This window comes from Myripristis murdjan, chromosome 19, assembly GCF_902150065.1.
Source record: "Myripristis murdjan chromosome 19, fMyrMur1.1, whole genome shotgun sequence".
NCBI classification, from domain to species: domain Eukaryota; kingdom Metazoa; phylum Chordata; class Actinopteri; order Holocentriformes; family Holocentridae; genus Myripristis; species Myripristis murdjan.
The window spans coordinates 8618041-8637010 of NC_043998.1; the positions used below are offsets into that span (position 1 = coordinate 8618041).

General features: G+C 39.4%; 1 protein-coding gene across 1 annotated transcript in view; it reads right to left on the reverse strand.

Annotated features, from left to right (window-relative positions):
• The window catches only part of gfra1b (gdnf family receptor alpha 1b), a 42302-nt gene that overhangs the window by 10443 nt on the left and 12889 nt on the right, over positions 1–18970 (reverse strand). The window contains exons 4-6 of the mRNA XM_030077050.1: positions 3165–3343; positions 2155–2327; positions 12–121 (exon numbers count right to left, since the gene is read on the reverse strand). Coding sequence (XP_029932910.1) covers positions 12–121; positions 2155–2327; positions 3165–3343 — 462 coding nt within the window. The remainder of the gene's footprint in view (positions 1–11; positions 122–2154; positions 2328–3164; positions 3344–18970) is intronic.

Sequence of the window (18970 nt, forward strand, 5' to 3'; positions counted from 1 at the left end):
GGATAACTCACCAATAAGGCCAGAGTAAGCCAGTAGGCAGTCAGCATAGTTCTCCCGCAGACAGCCTGATGTGGAGTGGGCCTCTGGCTGACAGTTGCTGATGAAGTCTGCCAGCCGTGACCTTAAAAAAAAAAAAAAAAAAGACAACTTACAGATGCACATGTATAATTCCAGTGTTGGATATTAGGCTAATACTTGACTATAGGTATGCCATTTATACCCTATGTAAAATAGAATATTGGTATCCAGATATTTCAGTGTTAATTCTGATTCAAGGAGCCCATTAAAGACTGGAGTCAAATTGAGATCATGTTACATTGGAGGAATAACTATGCACCAACCCCACTGGTCACTTGAGTGTTTTATTTTCAAAAAAATAAACTTGAAATGGCCGCGTCACATGAGCATTATTTGTGAGAGATTTAGAAAGAGTAAGTAAGAGATTTGCTCAAAAAAAAAAAAATTTTTTTTGGATGACAGATTATCAAATGCAATACAAGTTAGGAACTGGTGTGCGAGCAGGCAGGGGGTGGGTGGAGACTATTTACATATTCATAGGTCTGTGCATATTTAATGAATGAGGTGTATAGTTATATCTGAGCTGTTTTAAGCTGTTTTAATTATGTAATATTGACGAACAGAGATCATTTTTATGGGGTTTAGTCAGTGGCTGGAAGTGCAAGAAATTTGTTAAAGCACAAAATTCAGATTCTGATGTTGCCGGCAAAACTCTGTCGATGATAGTCCTGAAATAATTTTTTTCCTCTGAGAAGCTTTAAAAAACAAGTTCATTGAAACTAAAGTTTGCGCTCTTGGGGGCATTCTCCTCATTGTTGGCAGAAGCATTTTGTTTAACTTGTGCACACATAGAGGCCACTCACACCGCTATGAGGTTAAATCTCTTGAGTCTTGCACCACTTCTGACTCTGTCTGTGCCAAGAAAAGGTTGGTGCACTTCTACTGCTAGGCAAACTGTGTGTAAGCTGAAATTTGCACACTTGGCATGAGTGGCAATATGATCTTAAGACATGCATCTTGTTGGGTGAACATCTTGTAAAGCCAGGATTTTGGGTTTCAGGAACTAAGAAAACTGTCTTGTTCTGCGCTTGACCATCATGCATCTTTGAGTTTGTCAGGTTGGTTTCCAGAAGCCCAAGGGTTATTGAATTCCAGAACAAATAAAGGCTATATAAACAGTGCCACTTGCCAAATTGGTCTTTTGAAGTTTAAGTGAGACTCTCCTCTTCTGTATGCATAGAACTGTTTTTCAAAGCTTATGTGTCTTCCTGAAAGTCCACTTTCAGCTTTCAAACTCCCAAGATGCATCCCTTCCACTGTTTTGTGTGCATAAATAAAGGCTGAGAAGTATTTTTAATGGTAATTGTGAAAGTTTTCGCCGCTGTTTTGCTTTGTACTCAACTTGCTCTGATTTTGAGTTTGACTCGCACGTCCTTTAACTGCTCTTTGGTCGTGGGCTTGACTCAAATTCTTCCCTGAATTGTATGACATTTATGCCCGGCATTAGCATTATCAGTGTTCAGTTTTCAGTTTGTACTTTGGGAACAACAGAAAGGGTAATAATTCTTTTGTCTCAGTGGAGACTACGTGATTTATCTTAGCACTGATTTATGCCTCAGCATTTTGCTAATTTATGTCTGTGGAGCAGGGGCTTGTGCTCATCCACATGCTGGAGAGGCTCTCGGTGTAGGCTATGTGCCCTGCTGGAAATTTTAACCGTGCATTGGTCTCACAATGCTTAGACATAAAAGAGTCAGTCAGATGGAAGCAAATTAAGAGGCTCTTTGCACATGCATTCCTAACAAACAAACGCAGATGTGAACACTTTATTGTGAAGTCATGCTCCCATGCTGCAACAGTAATAAAACAAATCACACACTTGCATATGAAAGATATCACATCACCTTGGAATTATGAGTTTCTTCTGAAATTTCCGTCAAAATCGAGTTATTCACATATTCCTATTCTGAGTCAACTTAATTTAAATGTTATGCATTTTAGACTTCTTCTTTAGAGAGATGTGCCCTGCATATTGGCTTTGCTTGGGATGCTCAACATCTCCAAACCGCTCAGAACGCAGACAGAACCTCATAGTTCCAAGGCGGAAAGAGATTCCTTTTAACGGTGCCTTCCTACCTGCAGATGTAGTTGGTCTTGCATGCGTTCTGCAGAGACAGACAGTTTGGTTTGTCTTTATCCTCATACGAGCAGACGGGGACAATGGTTTGTCGCCGGCGCTCTGCACACGCCGTCTGATCCCCCGCTGGACAGGAGCAAAACAGCATTCCATAGCTGTACTTGGGTGGAACCTTCAAATGAAATAATAAAATAAAATAAATACAGTAAGTGAGGGCTTTTGTTGCAGCGTATAGGGGTGCCAGCTTCTAAAGCCTTCCATGTGTGTCCCATGATGAATGCAAAGCTCTCTCCTCTCCTGCTGTTTAAGTAAAGAGAAATTGCCCTTCCAGGAAAATGCTCACTTTTTATCCCAGCATGCCTCTTGATAATTTTACTTGAAAACTATACACAATATGGCAAACTTAAATGTCTTGCCTTGGCCTTTCACGAGTTTAAAAAAATATTAAGTGAAGGTCTTGACCTGACTCCTCAGTGAACCTACCAAGCTCAGTCCAAACTGGATAGAAACTGTTGCATGCCAGTGCCACAAATGCCAGTGATTACAGTAAATCCGCCTGCATCTATTAGTGTGGATCTAAGTACTGACTTCAGAAAAAGAGCATGACGGCAGTTTTCGTCCAAAACAATTTTTGTGACAGCCTTTGAAATGTGACAGTTTTTAGCCATCAAAATGACCTACATCCAAACTGGAACTGTTAAATGCATCATCTCATGAATAATGTGAACATGGAGCCTTTAAACATGGCTGTTGCTTGACATGGGTGGCATGTCACTTGATGTAGGACATGAGAAATAACTGTAAATAGTGTTATTGGTGTAGTGGAAGATACAGGAGTACGTGCTTCAATCCATGTAAATAAAGCTATTCTGCCAGTGGGCTTAATGTTGCTTTGACCCCAGATAAAATAACATCTTTCCTTTGACATTTGACTCTTGTTTTGAGTAGCAACTACAAAGCCAAACAGTAAATAAACTGCAAATAGCCCACAAAATTACCGCTTAATTACCTTGTCAAAGAACTGTCGCAGGGCCTTGTGGCATTTGCGCTTGTTGCACACCTCAGAGGCAGACACCCTGCTAGTGCAGGGGTTGATGTAAGCTGAGCGGTATTTCTTACATGTGTCGTTGAGGTTACAAGCCTTGGCGGCGTTCAAACAGTTGTTCTCCTTTGTGGATGCAGGCTCTCCTGAGGGGGAGAGGGAAAACGAGAGTGGGTGAGATTGACACATCCAGATTATTTCATGTTCCCTTGTTAAGAGTGCAAACTTTGGTAGTATTGCTCTGGCAAAATTTAAATTTTTTTAATCACACTGAAACACTGTTCACTTCAAAAGGCTAGAACAAAACAAGAAAAGAATTTTCTAAACAAGAGATGGATTTGAGAGAGTGACAGAAATGTCACTGTCTTGCTGTTTACCCCCCTGCAAAGAGGTCATGAGCAATACTGATCCAAGCCGATTCTATTACCCAGCCTCACTGTCACCACTGTGACACTGTTAATTTTGTTGGTGCAATCATAAAACACTATTAAAAAAAATCTATGGTGTGTTTTGTTAATGATATCCTAAATGAAGAAATGAGATCTTTTCATCACCATAAATTGTTTTTTTATTCTCCATTTCAGAAAACAAGTCTGAGATACTTTATTTATTTAGTCTTGCTTGCACAGATTAGTCATTTGTTTATTTTCTCACCGTGTTTTTAGTACTTTAGTTGTATGTTTTAGTGTTATCTAAATTAAGTAAAGCATTTACATCTGTGTTAGCCTGGCATTGAATGTAGTCGGTTACTTGACAGCTTACAATGTCAGGTACATGGTTCCAACACAAACCATGTGCAACTCCCTCCTTGACTGTGTTCCAATGTACCGTTGACAGGTGCTGTTCTTCTGAAACTTCATTATAAGCATGAAGTAACATGAAGTAATATTGAAAGCCAGTCTGGGTTAAATGCACACTAACTGCAGAGTTGTTGTGACGGAGGTGGCAGTTCACAGGTATGTTATAATTGAAGTTCATCACAGAGAGTTACAATCAGTCCATTGGCTATCTGATGTAACACTGCTAGATCTGATTAAATGTGGAGCATGTGAAGTATGGTTTCTAATGAGAACAGGGAACAAAGAAATTATAGATGCATGCCATTAAGGTAATCAACATAACTGATACAATCAGAGCAATTACCACAAAGGACCATAGCAACCATAGCATTAGCAGACAAGGTTTAAGTAATGTCTGATAAATATAATTTAATTACCTGTATTATGGGTACAGACTCATAGTCAAACATAGAAGACAGCAAGAGCAATTATCAAACTGTCACTTGTCACTGTGGCATTTCCCAGTGTTACACCAAGAGTTGAAGCTATTCCTGCATGAGAATACACACTCCTGTTCAGTGATATTTGATATGGCATGGGAAAGTTTGGAGCAATCTTACATCAACAATGCATAGTTTTTAGAACAGATCAGTGACTTCAAAACAGCATGGCATGGCAGCAATCCTATATTTTGCATACGGGCGCGCTTCATAACCAAACTAACAAACTAGCAGGGCAGTAAGTATGGAGATCAAAGCTCCAGCAGCACTTGTAGCATATAGTGCAACTGTATTGATAGACCAACATGTTTCAGCTTGTGGCCTTTGTCAGGGTAACTATGACCCTGGGAAAGAGTCATGATGTCTGTAGAGTTTCTCCCTTCTCCATGCATCTTGGTAGCAGGTGAAGGTGTGCCAGAAACCCCCGCTCTGCTAGGGCAACAGGTATGGAAGTGGAGGAAAGGGCCAAGCAGAAACAAGGTGAACACGTTGGGTGTTTGTGTGCCTGGTTGTGTATGTCGTGTTTCTGCGTGACTGTTACTAATGCTATCTTAGGTATGGGTAGGCTGTAGAGTGAGTTCTAACATCCTCGCACACAGAAGACAGAAATTTGTGCCTTGAAACTGCACAAACCTGCTCCCAAACATTGCTTTTCCCCTCCGCACAAACTCATATCACCTAGCTTTGCCTACAGCTCTCTGTCTAAAATGCCTTTCCTTCGACCACCGGAAAAAGCACTCTGAGGCTAACATAATGACTCACACATTCTCATTTTTCTCATTTGTTGTAGTCAAAGTCCTTCTTGCTTGACTGACTCCTGCTCATTTATACAAACTGTATCCTCAGCCTCTGCATGGAAGAATGAATTCAGTAATTCTGCCTTTTGATGTGGAATTGAAGCCCACTGCACTCTTTCATGCACCATAGAATGAGCCATGATTAAATCGGAATACATTCTTGAACCTTGGGTTAATCACATATTACAAAACCCATTACTTACATCTGACAAGTGCATAGAGATGTGGGCTGTGATCCTTTAGTCCCTGTTTGTAGCTCTTGAGCCGTAGGTGTGACAATTCTACCTCAATTACTGTGACCCAAGAAAGAAAATGCTAAGCATTTCAAATGTATTAAAGCCACAATATTCCGTCTGTAGATCCTCTTAACTTAGGTCTCTATAAACTCTTGAGCAGTTGTGCGCATGCATGCAAGCATGTGCGAGTGTATGCGCGTGTGTGTGTGTGTGTAAAGCAATGGGCCCAAGCTTAGTGTGAGTAAGAAGGTTGAGGTTGTACGTCATGGAGCATGTCTGACTGTGTATAGACATAACAGCCCAGGGCAGGAAAAAACCTTTTCTGTCAGGAGCTTTCTTGCATTTAATGAGCTAATTTTGGGAATTTTTTTCTTTTTCTTTTTTTTTTTTTTTGTTGAGTGATCTCATTAAAACCCTTGTTTCTATTGTGTCAACGAACATGTCCAAGAGAACTATAGAACCATTGTTGATATATTGCAATACACTGTGCAAAATCTGAGAAAACACTCCAATAATCTTATTTTTCATCCAAACTTTTGTTACGTAATAATGCATGATAATAGCACTATTATCCATAGTGCATTTAATAGACTGAATTTTTGCCTCGGGCGCTTAATGTTGGTAATTTAAAGACGAGACGGTTAACAGTTGCTCCATTTAAATGTCAGACAAAACTGTCATGGAAAGACCTGTGTCCTAAAACATCAAAATGTGTTCCTATTGCCCAACATAGGTTGTGTAGCCAATACATTTATGCCTGTCTTCATTTCCCTGGCATCAAGGCCAGAAGGCTTTACAAGTATGACTGAAAAGCACTAAAAGTATATAAGAACAAGTGCAAGAGCTGTGCATCACAGAACTGACAGCAATTTCAGTACCTCAAAGTTACACTCCCAAAATTATACTTTCCCCACTTTCCTAAATGACTGACACCACATTTCACAATGCAACAGAGGAACTACTTGGCCTCATAATGTTCTGGCTATTATTTCATGATTTGACAAAAACACCCATTTTCCAGCAGCAACGCATTCAGCAATGTTCTTCGGCACATTATGACGTTATCGCTGCACAGTGCGCAGCGAAAATGCCAACCAAAATTGATCTGAATTCTAAGAAAAGACCACAATTGACCAAAATAAGAATGTATGCCATATATTTCAAAATAAAATAAAATGCTCTTGGTTAATTCCTCCATCCTACCTCTCTGTACCTATGAAGCCCAATGCACATTGCTTAAAAACTGTACATAAAACTGCAACTCCTCCTCTTTTGTAGACATCTTAATGCAACACTCCTGCTCTAAAGCAAGTGCCTTCAGAACAAAACAAATCTCATTTGGTCTCCTTAAGTTGCACGCCCTTGAGCCTGGCCACCAGCTTGCCATTGTAGGCCAGATGACAGGCACATGGAGCAAGCGCTGGAATCTGACCCTTCGACCTCTGATAGGTTGATACAAAAGACCTTTTGAAAAACAACCACCCAGGTAAGGTTTAATAGGTATCCTAAAAGAAGCTTAATTATGGTGAGCTGGGGGCTGTGCTCAGTAACACGGTGAAAGTGAGAATATGAGAGGCACAGGTCTCCATTGTAAACCTGCCAAGATGTCCAGTCTTTGTGTTATACCTTAACTTCTGAGATGCCTCTGAAACTTTAGCAGTGTCTGGAACACACCTCTCATATGCTGTCACTGAAAACACTCTTTCAGAGCTATTATGTTGTGGTTCAGTGGATTAAGGCATACATGCAAATTATGCACATATCTTTAACATAAAGCATTAATTTGTATCGTGACATTGTCCCACCTACGGCCTATGGGCTTCACAGATGCAAAGTCAGGACCCGAAAGTTTAAACATATATTTAAGTTTCAATTACATTATGTCATTCTTTCTCTCCTTGTGGCTTGTGAATAAGAGATTGTGGGGGAAGTGACAGCATTGTGGAAATTTAATGCTAAACTGTAATAGTGTGGAAATGTGGCTATTTTTGCAAACATAGCTGGTAAAATACCACATTGCAAGCACAGAAACAGAATGTAAAACCTAAGAGGATTTGTAAGAGGGAAAACCGCCCAAAGGGAAGGAGGATGTTACTCAAGTTTACCCAGCAAAACACTGAAGCTCTGAAGGAGAAGTGTAAGAATCGCCGCCTTCAGCTCATCAGATGTGTGGTTGATGAAACAGTGAGAAAGACATCAACTCGACCGGGGTCACCGGTGGAGGCCAAGATTTGCTGTGAGGCAGTCTTAGTGAAGGTAAATCAAAGGTAAACTGCTCCTCAACAAACAGCAGCCCAAGAAAGCAGATGGAAAATTCATAGCTCAAGGCAAACCAGAACTGTGATCACTTTTAACTGGACATGTGTATAGTTATCTCCTCTTTTTCTATTTGTGTATTGGTATATTTGTATTTGCATATTGTTACTTATTTTGCCTGTGTTTTTGTTACTGAACTAGGGGTTATGGATGTAAATTAGCATTTTTGCAAACTGCCAGAATGTTTACATCTTGTGTTCTGTCCCTATCAAATAAATATAAAATTCATGTGGTAGACTTTGATGAAAGCTCAAGAAACCGGCTACACAAGTTGATTTATTCTCTTTCCCTCCATTCATATCAGCTGTAAGAAAAGTATGCACTATAAACAGGCATTATCCACCACCACTGATGGCAGCGGGGCAAGTCAAATGGAGGGAGGTGAGTAACACCATCACATGTAAAGTGTAGAATTATTTTAAATTGCAGACAAAAACCTATTAATGTCTACATACTTCATTCTTAAGGCAGTTGTTTATCTTACTATTAACTATTCCTTGCTTGTTCTGATCCATCAAAATGATGCTTGCAGTATCCAGATGTTTAGAAAACAACAACAAACAAGGCTCTATACTGTATTGGAAGATATTCCATATTACATGAATTGGATCAGAGACCAAAAAAAGTTTACTAAGGCATCCCTACTCCTCTTCACTATGAACTGAAACCCTCAAAGCTCTTACCAAACACAGTCCTCTCTCTAACCATCTGGGAGGTGTAGAAAGCTTGTAATTAGTACACATTAACCGCAGGTAACACTTGAAAAAGGGATTCTGGGTTTGAACATCCATCAGTGCCGGTGTTTTCTGGCAGGAAACAGTTCGACAGAGTCTGCAGTTTCCTTATTCGTGGCTTATATTTGGTAAGACAGGTTAAGACCCAGAATCACCTCTGCGCAGGGCACATGGAATAATGAGCACCAGTACACTTGTCTGAACTGCTGCCACCATTAAGCTCAGGTGCTGGGGTCAGAGGAGGAAGAGCACGTCCTTAAAGACACTTTTTTTTCCCCCTGTGAATGTGACCCAGGAACAGACATAGAAACATGTGGTACTTGCAATGACCTTCCATCCCAGCACGCTGTAACAAAATGTCCAAGTAATGCAGGATCCACAGTCCCTGCTGACTCACACACACTGACATAATGCCAGGACATCATCCAATTGGAGGAAGGAGGAAGAAGGAAGCTAGGGGACTTGCAAAAGGGGAAATGTGTAGAATATTATACACAAAATATTGATGTGCCCTCTAAACCAACTCTCAAGAGCGAAAAAAAAGAGGAAAAAAAAAAACTATTTAAAGCTACTATTTAGGTCGGGTCCACTCAAGTTTATTGCCTTTTATCACAGGGATGTCTCAAAGGGCTTTGCATACCATATACCATGTCATATAACATACTACATCACCATACGCTAAACATGATCACACTGTACACATGATTTAAGAGCAACCATCAAGAGTATTGATTATGCCATCCTGCTGGAGAAACATTTATGAAATTTCATTGACCTCCATGCTTACTGCTTTCAACTGGTTTCAATGAGATCTACTTAAACGTCCTCCAGAGGTCAATTTAGACTCTTTAAATCCTTATGTTTACATTTACATGTTCTCCTCCTGTAACAATGCCCATAAACGTGAATATGCCATCTATCGTCCGCTGATGATGTGTGGTATTACACAGCACTGAAAGCTGAGGAAGCTCTGCAGTAAACTGAATGGCACCTTTGTTTTTTCAGTGCAAATGAAATGCAGAAAAAAGTGAAATAGTTGAGATCACAGGCGGCAAGGAACTGCCATATCCATCTCTTCTTTACATTTACAAACCATGACAGTATATTTATGTTGTACATGCATCAAGGCACATTGGCTAAAGTGATAATCAGTGCATTGTCATTGTTCGTCTTGTTCCTTGGGAAGAACTGATGCATATTTTCGCCTTTCCCTCCAGAGCTGATACATGCAATGCGTTACTCTGTGGCGGTTTCAATGCCACAGAAACACTGAACTTATCTAAATCTCTCAAGTTCACACACTCTCAATCTACATTGCCCAGTCCCCACTGGCTCTCTGCAGATGCACATATAGATTGATGCCCTGCCTTAAAGTTCCCCACAATATATCACTGCTTTACTTAATCCCTCTAAACCTACGTAAACCCTCCACTTAAGGGACTCTTTGTCATCTTCGGTGGAAAGAAAGGAAAGAAAAACAGCAGAGGGTAGAGCCTTCTCCTTCATGGCACCGTGCCTTTACACCAAGTTTCCTGCCAGTGTCAGTGAATCATAGCACTCTCAGTATTTAAGACCACACTCAAGACCCATTTATCAAGCGCACCCACAATATTAGCTAAATCTTCTTAACTCCCACCACGCCAGCTATTCCTTTTACGTCTCCAGGCACGCACCGGTCCGAGCCGCCACACGCGCTTGTGCACATACGCTGCACGGCCGCGCATGAGAGGGTTTTGTGGAAGTGGTCTTTGCGGCAAGATTTTGGCCAACCATTGTGTGTTTGGGAGTGTGAGCCTTTTAAAACTGAACTTTTGATAGCATTTTGCTGGTGTAAAATTGTAAAATTATGCCACAAATTTGTTTTTGTCAGATCAGTGAGGCTGGCATTTCTGGAATTTGAGTTTGCATTGAAGGATTGCGAGTAAAGCTTTTTTCATCAGGGGTTGAACACAGCAAACAGTGAGGTCTTGATACAAAAATGATGCAAAAAATGATGCATTATGGGCAATTTAGAGGTGGTGATCAATAGACCCTTTTCCTGTTCCTTTTCCCTTTTTCTGCTCAATGGAACAGAATCATAATCAATGTCATTAGTTAGACCTGCATTTGCCCTGCTGTTTCATGTCAAAATGGCAGCTATGAAATTGGTCTACATTGCTTTTCTCCCCTCACACCTACTTCATAAAGGCTACCCAACGCAGCTAATTTCACCTAATTTATGTCCCCGCTGGTAGCTAAAGATAGTTTAAGATTTCCAGAGTTACCGCTCTTAATTTCTATAATCCTTCACAGGCTCTTAAATCTTGTGCTGTTGGCTTTTAAATGCAAATTAATCACACAAATAAGAAAACAGGCAGCCTTTTTATTTATTTAATCAGGGCACCAAAACTATGGAATTCTCTTCCCATGGTGATGAGAGGCAAGGTCTGTGAATATATAAAACAACAACAACAACAACAACAACAACAACAACAACAAAAACATTTATTCAACATCGCTTTTACCTGTCACTTTTCACTTATCTTCTTATATTTTCCATATTTTATTGTTCTTACCTGTTCTTGCTATTTTCTACCTCTTTTACTGTTTATTTTTCATTTGAATGTTTGATTTTATTGCCCGGTGTTTGCACTTGTTTCAATTTTGTGTCTTTATTTTACTGTAAAGCACTTTGAGCTAAACCTTCTATACAAGCAGTGCTATAAAAATAAAGCTTATTATTATACTATTGTTATTATTATTAGAAACTGAACTTTTGGGAATGGAGCAATTTAGCGGTGGCACCAAATGCAAAAGTCTAACCTGAAGATCTTGAAAAAAAAAAAAAAAAAAAAAAAAAAAATCTGGATGTTTGTCTGGGCATACATCCTACTATTTTTTTCCATGTGCAAACTTAATTTTCATAATTCAGCCAGAGTTTTTCACTCTTCTGCTGTTGTCTTTTATGCTAATGAGATTGGCTCTGGCTCTTCTGAACTTAAGTGACCGTATGGGGCCTTGGTTGCCAGTCCTATTCCAGAGCCTGATGTGATTATGTAATGCTCCTGCACAGGCTGTGCTTGTAAAATCATGGGATTAAATCTGGCTCATGACTTTTGCTGCATGTCACAGCCTCAACTCTACCTACTCTGTCTCTTTCTACTGTATATCTAATTAAATATCATGAAACCTTCATCTATGTAATTTCTTTACCATTTAATGTAACTGTCGTGGGGATTGTGCTCATGTTCTTTTCGATGGTAGTCTGAATTACAGAGTGTTATGTCTGATCATTTTATGCATGCTTGTACATTCCATGGATAATTATTATGATTATGTTAATACAAAATTTTCCATGTGACTGCATGCAGTTACTCCAAGGTTACATTTCAGAATTTAAATGAGCCCATTCGTACAATAGTTGCGGGGGAAGAGTTTTTACCATAATTCAGCTTTACGCTATCCTGGATCAACGTGTGAAAGTCAAAGGTCAATTTTCTTCTGGATTTTTAATGTGTTATTTGAAACCCTTGAACACTCTTTTCAGATAGCGGAGTTGTGACAGATGGAAACATGGATCCTGCTTATATCCTTTCAAGTCTGATGATGTATGGTGTATTGTTAATAGCAGTGTGAAATCTAATTGAATTGGCTGGTTATCCTTAAATTAAAACTTACTAAGACCTGAATCATGCTTCTGTAAAGCACTTTATTTTTAAAAGGTGCTATATAAGTTGTGGTGGTATTGGACGCAAAAAAAAATAATTTGGTGGGTAAAATTTGCTTTAGTTTTTTTAGTGGACATTGTATTGCACAATTATTAGTCATGAGACTGTTATCAAGGTCAGAAATATTGAAACAAATAGACCACTCAAATATGCCCACACATTTCAACTGAGAAGTATTTTTGAACATTAATTTCCCTCAGTCTTTGTTGGGGATGAGGGACAGTAGTTACTCTACCTTTGCCAGTTGTGTTTAAATACACTTGGGATTTGCTGCAATAATTTGTCCATGGCCACCTCGTTACTGTAGTGAGTTCATCATGAAAGACCAAGGTTGGCCACAGCTATGATAGGATTGCATTTTTTCCATCAAACGATCCAAAGTCCAGCTGTACTTTAAATATTCTCTCTCAGAAATCAGACCATGAATCAACCTTCTCAAAGACGTTGCTGCAAAAAGCACCAGTCATTGTTAGGCACCTATCACCACACAGTGTAGACAGTATTGACGTAGTTTACAATCTAACACTCTCATATAGTTTAAGTTCAAGGGCGCCCATGATTCTGTGAGAAGATGAGGGATTTCTTCTTATTATATAATCATAAATCTTTATGTAGATAGTATTACAATGCATTATGCTATATACATACACCTGTGGAAGCCTTAAAAGCCTCTCCAGTGATGGGAAACTGGTCTCCACTGATCTGACATATCAGGGCGATCTATTTTTAATAAGACAGAATGATCTAATTGTAGCTATCTATTCAAAACCTTTGACCAGTCTCCCTTAAACAAATTGCAAGACTTGCACCTACAGTACTGCATGCAAGAAGAATAGTGAAGACTTATCATTGAAATGCCACTGAAATGCAATTCTTCATACTTAAACATGGCAAATTTATGTTCTTAGACATAATCTGTCGAGACATTAACAAAGGGAGTATCAGATATCAGTCAGAATTCTAATGTATCAACAGTTGTTTTAGAAATTTTAGTCTTATAAATAATAACAAAAGGAAACAGCGCAGCCTCTGCTGATTCCCACTCCTATTCACATCGCAGAGATTTCTCCTCACTACTTTGAAGGAAACTGCATATGTGAAGAGGATTTTCCCAAAAGTGGATACAAAATATGCCTGGAGATATTTGGGATTCAGCCCTACAACTAAAGCCATCTTTGATGTGCACTATCTGCCCTTGAGGAAAGGTGGAATAAATCTGGCAAACCCTGTGATATACTGATAAAAGAAATATCAATATTATTTTTCTGTGTTATAATACGCTTTGAGACCCACTGTAACTTGTAGATATAGAAAGGCCAGGCCTTTTGAAAATAATAGCATAATAGCTTAAGTAGGCTATGTGAAATACCACAGAATGATTCTTGCAATATTTTTCCAAAGGACATCCAACTGGCTCATTTATGAAAAGCCACAAATAATACTCATTTGCTGTGTTTTCATTGTGATGCAGTTTTGATGGACTTAATTTTCAAACATACATTTCTGCCAGCAGCACATCATATACCATTAATATTACAGATAATATTTAGTCCAACATATTGGGAGTAGCCAGAAACAGAGGGAAAAAAAAAAAATCAAACTACTTATCTGACCCATTCTGCAACTGCATGGGCAAGACCCAAGACAGGAAGCATTACTGAGTGCACTTTTTCATATTATGCTAATGTCATTCCACTGCTGCCGAAAACTTCAACATAAAAGTCAAAGTTGTCATTCCAGTATTGTTTCCAAGTGGAGAAAGCCTAATTGTGATGCAGGATTTCCATATAGATATGTATTATGAAACAGGAAAGCTTCCTCCACTAACTTGGGGCATTATTAGAGGAGATTTGCCTCAAGGTGGCACAGCATGCAGTGTTATACACATAAAACTCATCTCACATGAAAATCATACATTCGTGAAAGTGACCAGCAACCAGCAAAATGGCAATCAATAATAAAAGTATCATTATACAACTATGAAGTAACTTATTCCAGTCAAAATAGGCGAGCTGCAAGCTCTGAGGCTGCACACATATTTCAGAAATGTGTATGAAGTAAGCTGTGCGTATGAATGTCTTAATCATAAGGGCATATGGTATTGCTGCTTTCATCAAGGGAGTGATGAGAGCGCGGCACATTTCATCATCTCTCTGCAGAGAGAAAGGGACGTAAATGAGCTCAAAGTGCTACATACAGTAATTTCTTAAGTGTTATTAATCAATTCTATCCACCTCCTGGATTGACGCTGTACATTTTGTGATTACGTACTAAGGTCTTTTCATTATACAGTGTTTTCTCTAAAATGTGAGAAATTGAACACCTCAGAATGTCTCATGTTGCGTGTGACAGATGAGTGAAGTGAGCTTATTTTGTGACACTGTTGCAACACCAGACAGTAGAAGGAATAATCCAATAACTCCCTCACTAATGATTGATCACATCAAACGACACTCTCAGAGTCAACTAGCCACTTGGCAGGCTTGTTAATTATGCACTAATTACCTGTAGTGGTATGAATTGGTAGCTGATGAATGGGTTAGCCAGATGGCTTCCTTTTTGGCAGTAACTGAATAAAGGAGGAAGAAACTGTAACAGCATCATGCAAAAGAGGAAAAAATATCTAATCAAGAACTGATAGCAATGGCATATAAAATAAATGAAGTGTTTATAAATACACTGTAGGCCAATAAAATGTAGCCAAAACAGCTGGCTCACTCACTTTAGGCCTGTATTGGCTGTGGTGGTGGTTGTATGGCATACAGCACATTGCTGCATGTTTTGCTGAGACAGTACAGCATTGTTGTATCATATGCAGACACACTGGCAGTTCCCCCTAGTCAGATGTGTGGGGATCCAGCAATGTGGCGATATTCAGCTGAGCCAATTATAAATATAACTGCCCATTTACTGTTTCACCAATGCCAAGACATTTCACCCCAGGGGATTTTGGCTTTCTATATGTCCATGCATTAGCAGTTAAAGGCACGGACCTGTAGTTATGGAACCGTATATCATGTGGAGATGTAAGGACAGCCTAAGGCACAGCCAGCCTTCAAGATACTGGATTCTGACAATGCCTGTGGTTCTCAGTGTATGTCTACAATATGTATGTGGTGTGGTGTGTGTTTATCTATGTGCAAGTTGGCAGTGTGCAAACAAGAAGATATAGAAGTTCATGCGTGCGCACACAAGGTGGTTAGATAGCATCAAACAGCTCTGACTGAAAACATCCTGTGTCCCATTTTTTTCTGTTCTCATCTCAAAGCCATGATTACCCATGACTTATATCACTCACAGTTGCATATCCACTTGGCTCAGTCCACACAACCTGTCATGGCTGAGCCATCATGTAGGCTCATCTATTTGAGGGATTTCTGCACTTATTCAGCGGGCCACTGTGCCGGAGCCCACATTTTCTAATAACGCTCATATATTATGTCAGACTGGCAGAGAACAGTGAGTGAGGGAGTTAGGTGGGTAAACGCGTGCGTGTGTGTGTGTGTGTGCGTGTGTGTGTGTGTGTGTGTGTGTGTGTGTGTGTGTGTGTGTGTGTGTGTGTGCACGTACAAATTCCTGTTATTTCATCTCTGTCTTGCTGCTACTGCTTCAGGCAGAGTATTCGCCCATTTGGATTCCCATCTGAAGTACAGCACATAATGTACATGATACTGCTAATGCTCAACAAATCAGTAAGCTATTTAAAATCATATAACTTTTCTAGATTTTTGTTCTATGATGTTTGAGTGGAATTTGTATAATTTCTATTCTCAATATATAGAAAATGCAATCCTCATAAATACATGTGAACAAGCATCTCTTCTTTTTTTAATTACACCATGATTCCCCCTCCCCATCTCTCACCAGCAGACCAACCTTACATAAGGTGTGCTTCATATGTGAGTTGTAGTCCATGTAGGTCATGGCCCATATGTTTGTGGGTCACAGACGATGTCTGCACAGATGTGCAACTACTATTGGCACCTCTGTGATTTACCTTCAATAGAACCACATCAGAAGCTTTTCCTTGTCTTCAGTCTACTTGAACTTGCTGTAAGAAGGACTTTAAAACTCTAGGTTTGTGGAAAGGTATGCTTTCCACTGTGGTTTAAATACAGTTCACCTTGTGCATCATCATCATCATCATCATCATGTGTAAGTCTATAAACATGAATGACCACCCTTATTAAAATGTGCCCTCCAGGTGGCACATATGGTCTCTCCCTGGCATCATAACCTATTACAGAGTAAAGCTCAAACACAGTTTTACGATTCAACTGCAAGGATTTTTATGTATTTATTTTATGTATGTATTTGTTTGAGGAATGTCATTGCACACCGTCTGCTTACACTAATTGTAAAAGTATTATTTTTAATTGATACTAGCAGGAAAAGCTACTTTAATACCAAAAAGGTTAAAAAAGAGGATAAGAGAGGAAAGTGGGGAGGAAATACTGTATAGTCGTGAAAAATAAACAGGAATATATAAGAGTAGAGATATTAAGAGTAGAAATATGAATATTAAGTGTTGATTTGTGTGTTAACACATGCATCATTTTACACTGGGAGGTCATGACCTTGCTTATGTTTATGATAGAAAAAAAATATAACAACTTGGTATCTTTGTTGTGCTTGCCACCTGGTTTCATCTTTGTGTTGTGTGTTCTGTTATTATATTGTATTTCTGTTTCTATTTGTGTGGTCTTGTTTTCTGTTCCTTGTGTATGTATTGTATGTATTTCTTGTTCTTTGTTTCTATTTGCTTGACTCATATGGGATTTGGTGCTGGTCATACTGTTTTCTCTTTACTTCTGACGATATTCAATACAAAATACGTTAAACATAAAAAATATTTGAAAAAAAATTGTGCTACTTTATGTACTGATCTTGCATTTGACCTGGATGAGTGACTACATTGACTTAAGGCACTGCTATTCATGGAGATATGACCCGTTTGATTACACCAACAAATAACATTGCAGACATCAAAGACCTGCAATAATATCGCTTGAAGAGGGGAAGCTGCAAAAGCTGTGTCTAATTGAATTTCCAAATTGCAACCCACAACTTCACACGTCTTTTCTTGGGTTTTGAACTCCCTTTAGTTCGCTCAGTTGGGAAAAATTGAGTTATTCTGCTGTTACAGAGGGGCACATCCAAAAAACAAAAAAGGAAACATCCTCAGATGATTTCGCTGATGTGGCTTAAAGCAGTCGCGTGTAAACAGAATCATCAATTAATTTCAAATAGCTCGTCTCCTGTTGGCCGCAAGATGCTCTGCTGCAGCGCCGTGCTCTCACACAGTAGATGCAGGTCAAAGTCAGGCTTCGCCGAGCAAAGAAGACAAAATACTCCTGAGGATTTATCTGTTGCTTCAGGCTGCGAGAACCTGAACCTGAATTACTCTTGAGTGGCAAGCTCTTATTCACTGGAGAATCATCATGCTAAGCTCTCTCTTGCTCACTCTCAGTTCTCAAGACCCCTCAGGAGCTACAAAGATTGACTGGATTGAAATCATTGCAACTCAGAGCTGCAGAGGCCACAGATACAGGTCTGAGTGCTGGAGAGTTTCCCCCCTGCGTGAGTGGCTGCTTTTAATGGAGGACTTGGCAGGGGGTGGGTGATGAAGCCCACCCCCCTGCCCTGTCACTCTGAAACTCGAGAGACTTAGGAAGGGTAAAGGAAAGGCGCTCTAGCAGTCAACTGAGAGCCTTAAGATGTCACAGGAACGACAGTGGCAGGAGGAGATTATGGCAAGAGAACGGTGCACTCTTAGAAAAACAGGGTTCCTAAGGGGAGCTTTCCAGAGGTGTGTGCAGCTACAACCTGTTTTTATTTTTCAGCTCATCTATTTCATCTTATTTTTGGAAGGAGGAGGTTTTTCAGTAAACATGTCATAACTGGAACTTCCTGCACCTAAGAATTATGACTGGAAACGAGGGGTCTTGGGTCATTTTGTGGAAATCACCAACGGTGCTGCATTGAGCCCTTCTAAATCAAAATAAGCATTTTTCTCCAAATAGTCATAGGGCAGGGCACTTTCCTTAGTATACTGTCTTTACTGAGACAGTAGGAAGACAGTAAAAAAAACAAACAAAAAAAAACAAACAAACAAAAAAAAACAGTATCTATCATTTTATAGGTGGGCATGTCTCTGGGCAATCTACAGAATTTGAAGTTAATCTGAATTTTTACAGTTGACACTAGAATTTAATTTCAGTTTATCAGTGTTAGAACAGTTAAACTCTAAAGTTAAATTCTTACCTGTAGACTGCAGTCAGTATTACCTGAATTGTTTTACATTGGCAGATATTTCAAATGACAGCATTTTTTTTTCCGCTACAAAAACCTTGTCTTGTGCTCCTGTTAAATGGAGGAGCACAAAGGAATCAGAAATAGTAGGCTTGTTTCAAACCCACGCTGGTTATGAAACACAGTATATGCTGAGGTCTGGAATGTTCACTGCTGAGCCGCACAGCTCACTGCAGTTCATTCGGCAAAGTAAAGGCTTCTTGTCACAGGTTTGATGTTGATAAAAAAAAAAAAAAAAAAAAAAAGATTCAATTTAAAATGCACCTGTAAGGCATTTTTTGGAAAGAGGGTTGTTCTATGCAAGTCAAGAAATGAGCTATGGAACTATTGCTTGTTTTTGATATCATTAATTAACCTTGGAGTTGTAAATTAATTTATCATGGAAGGCAAAA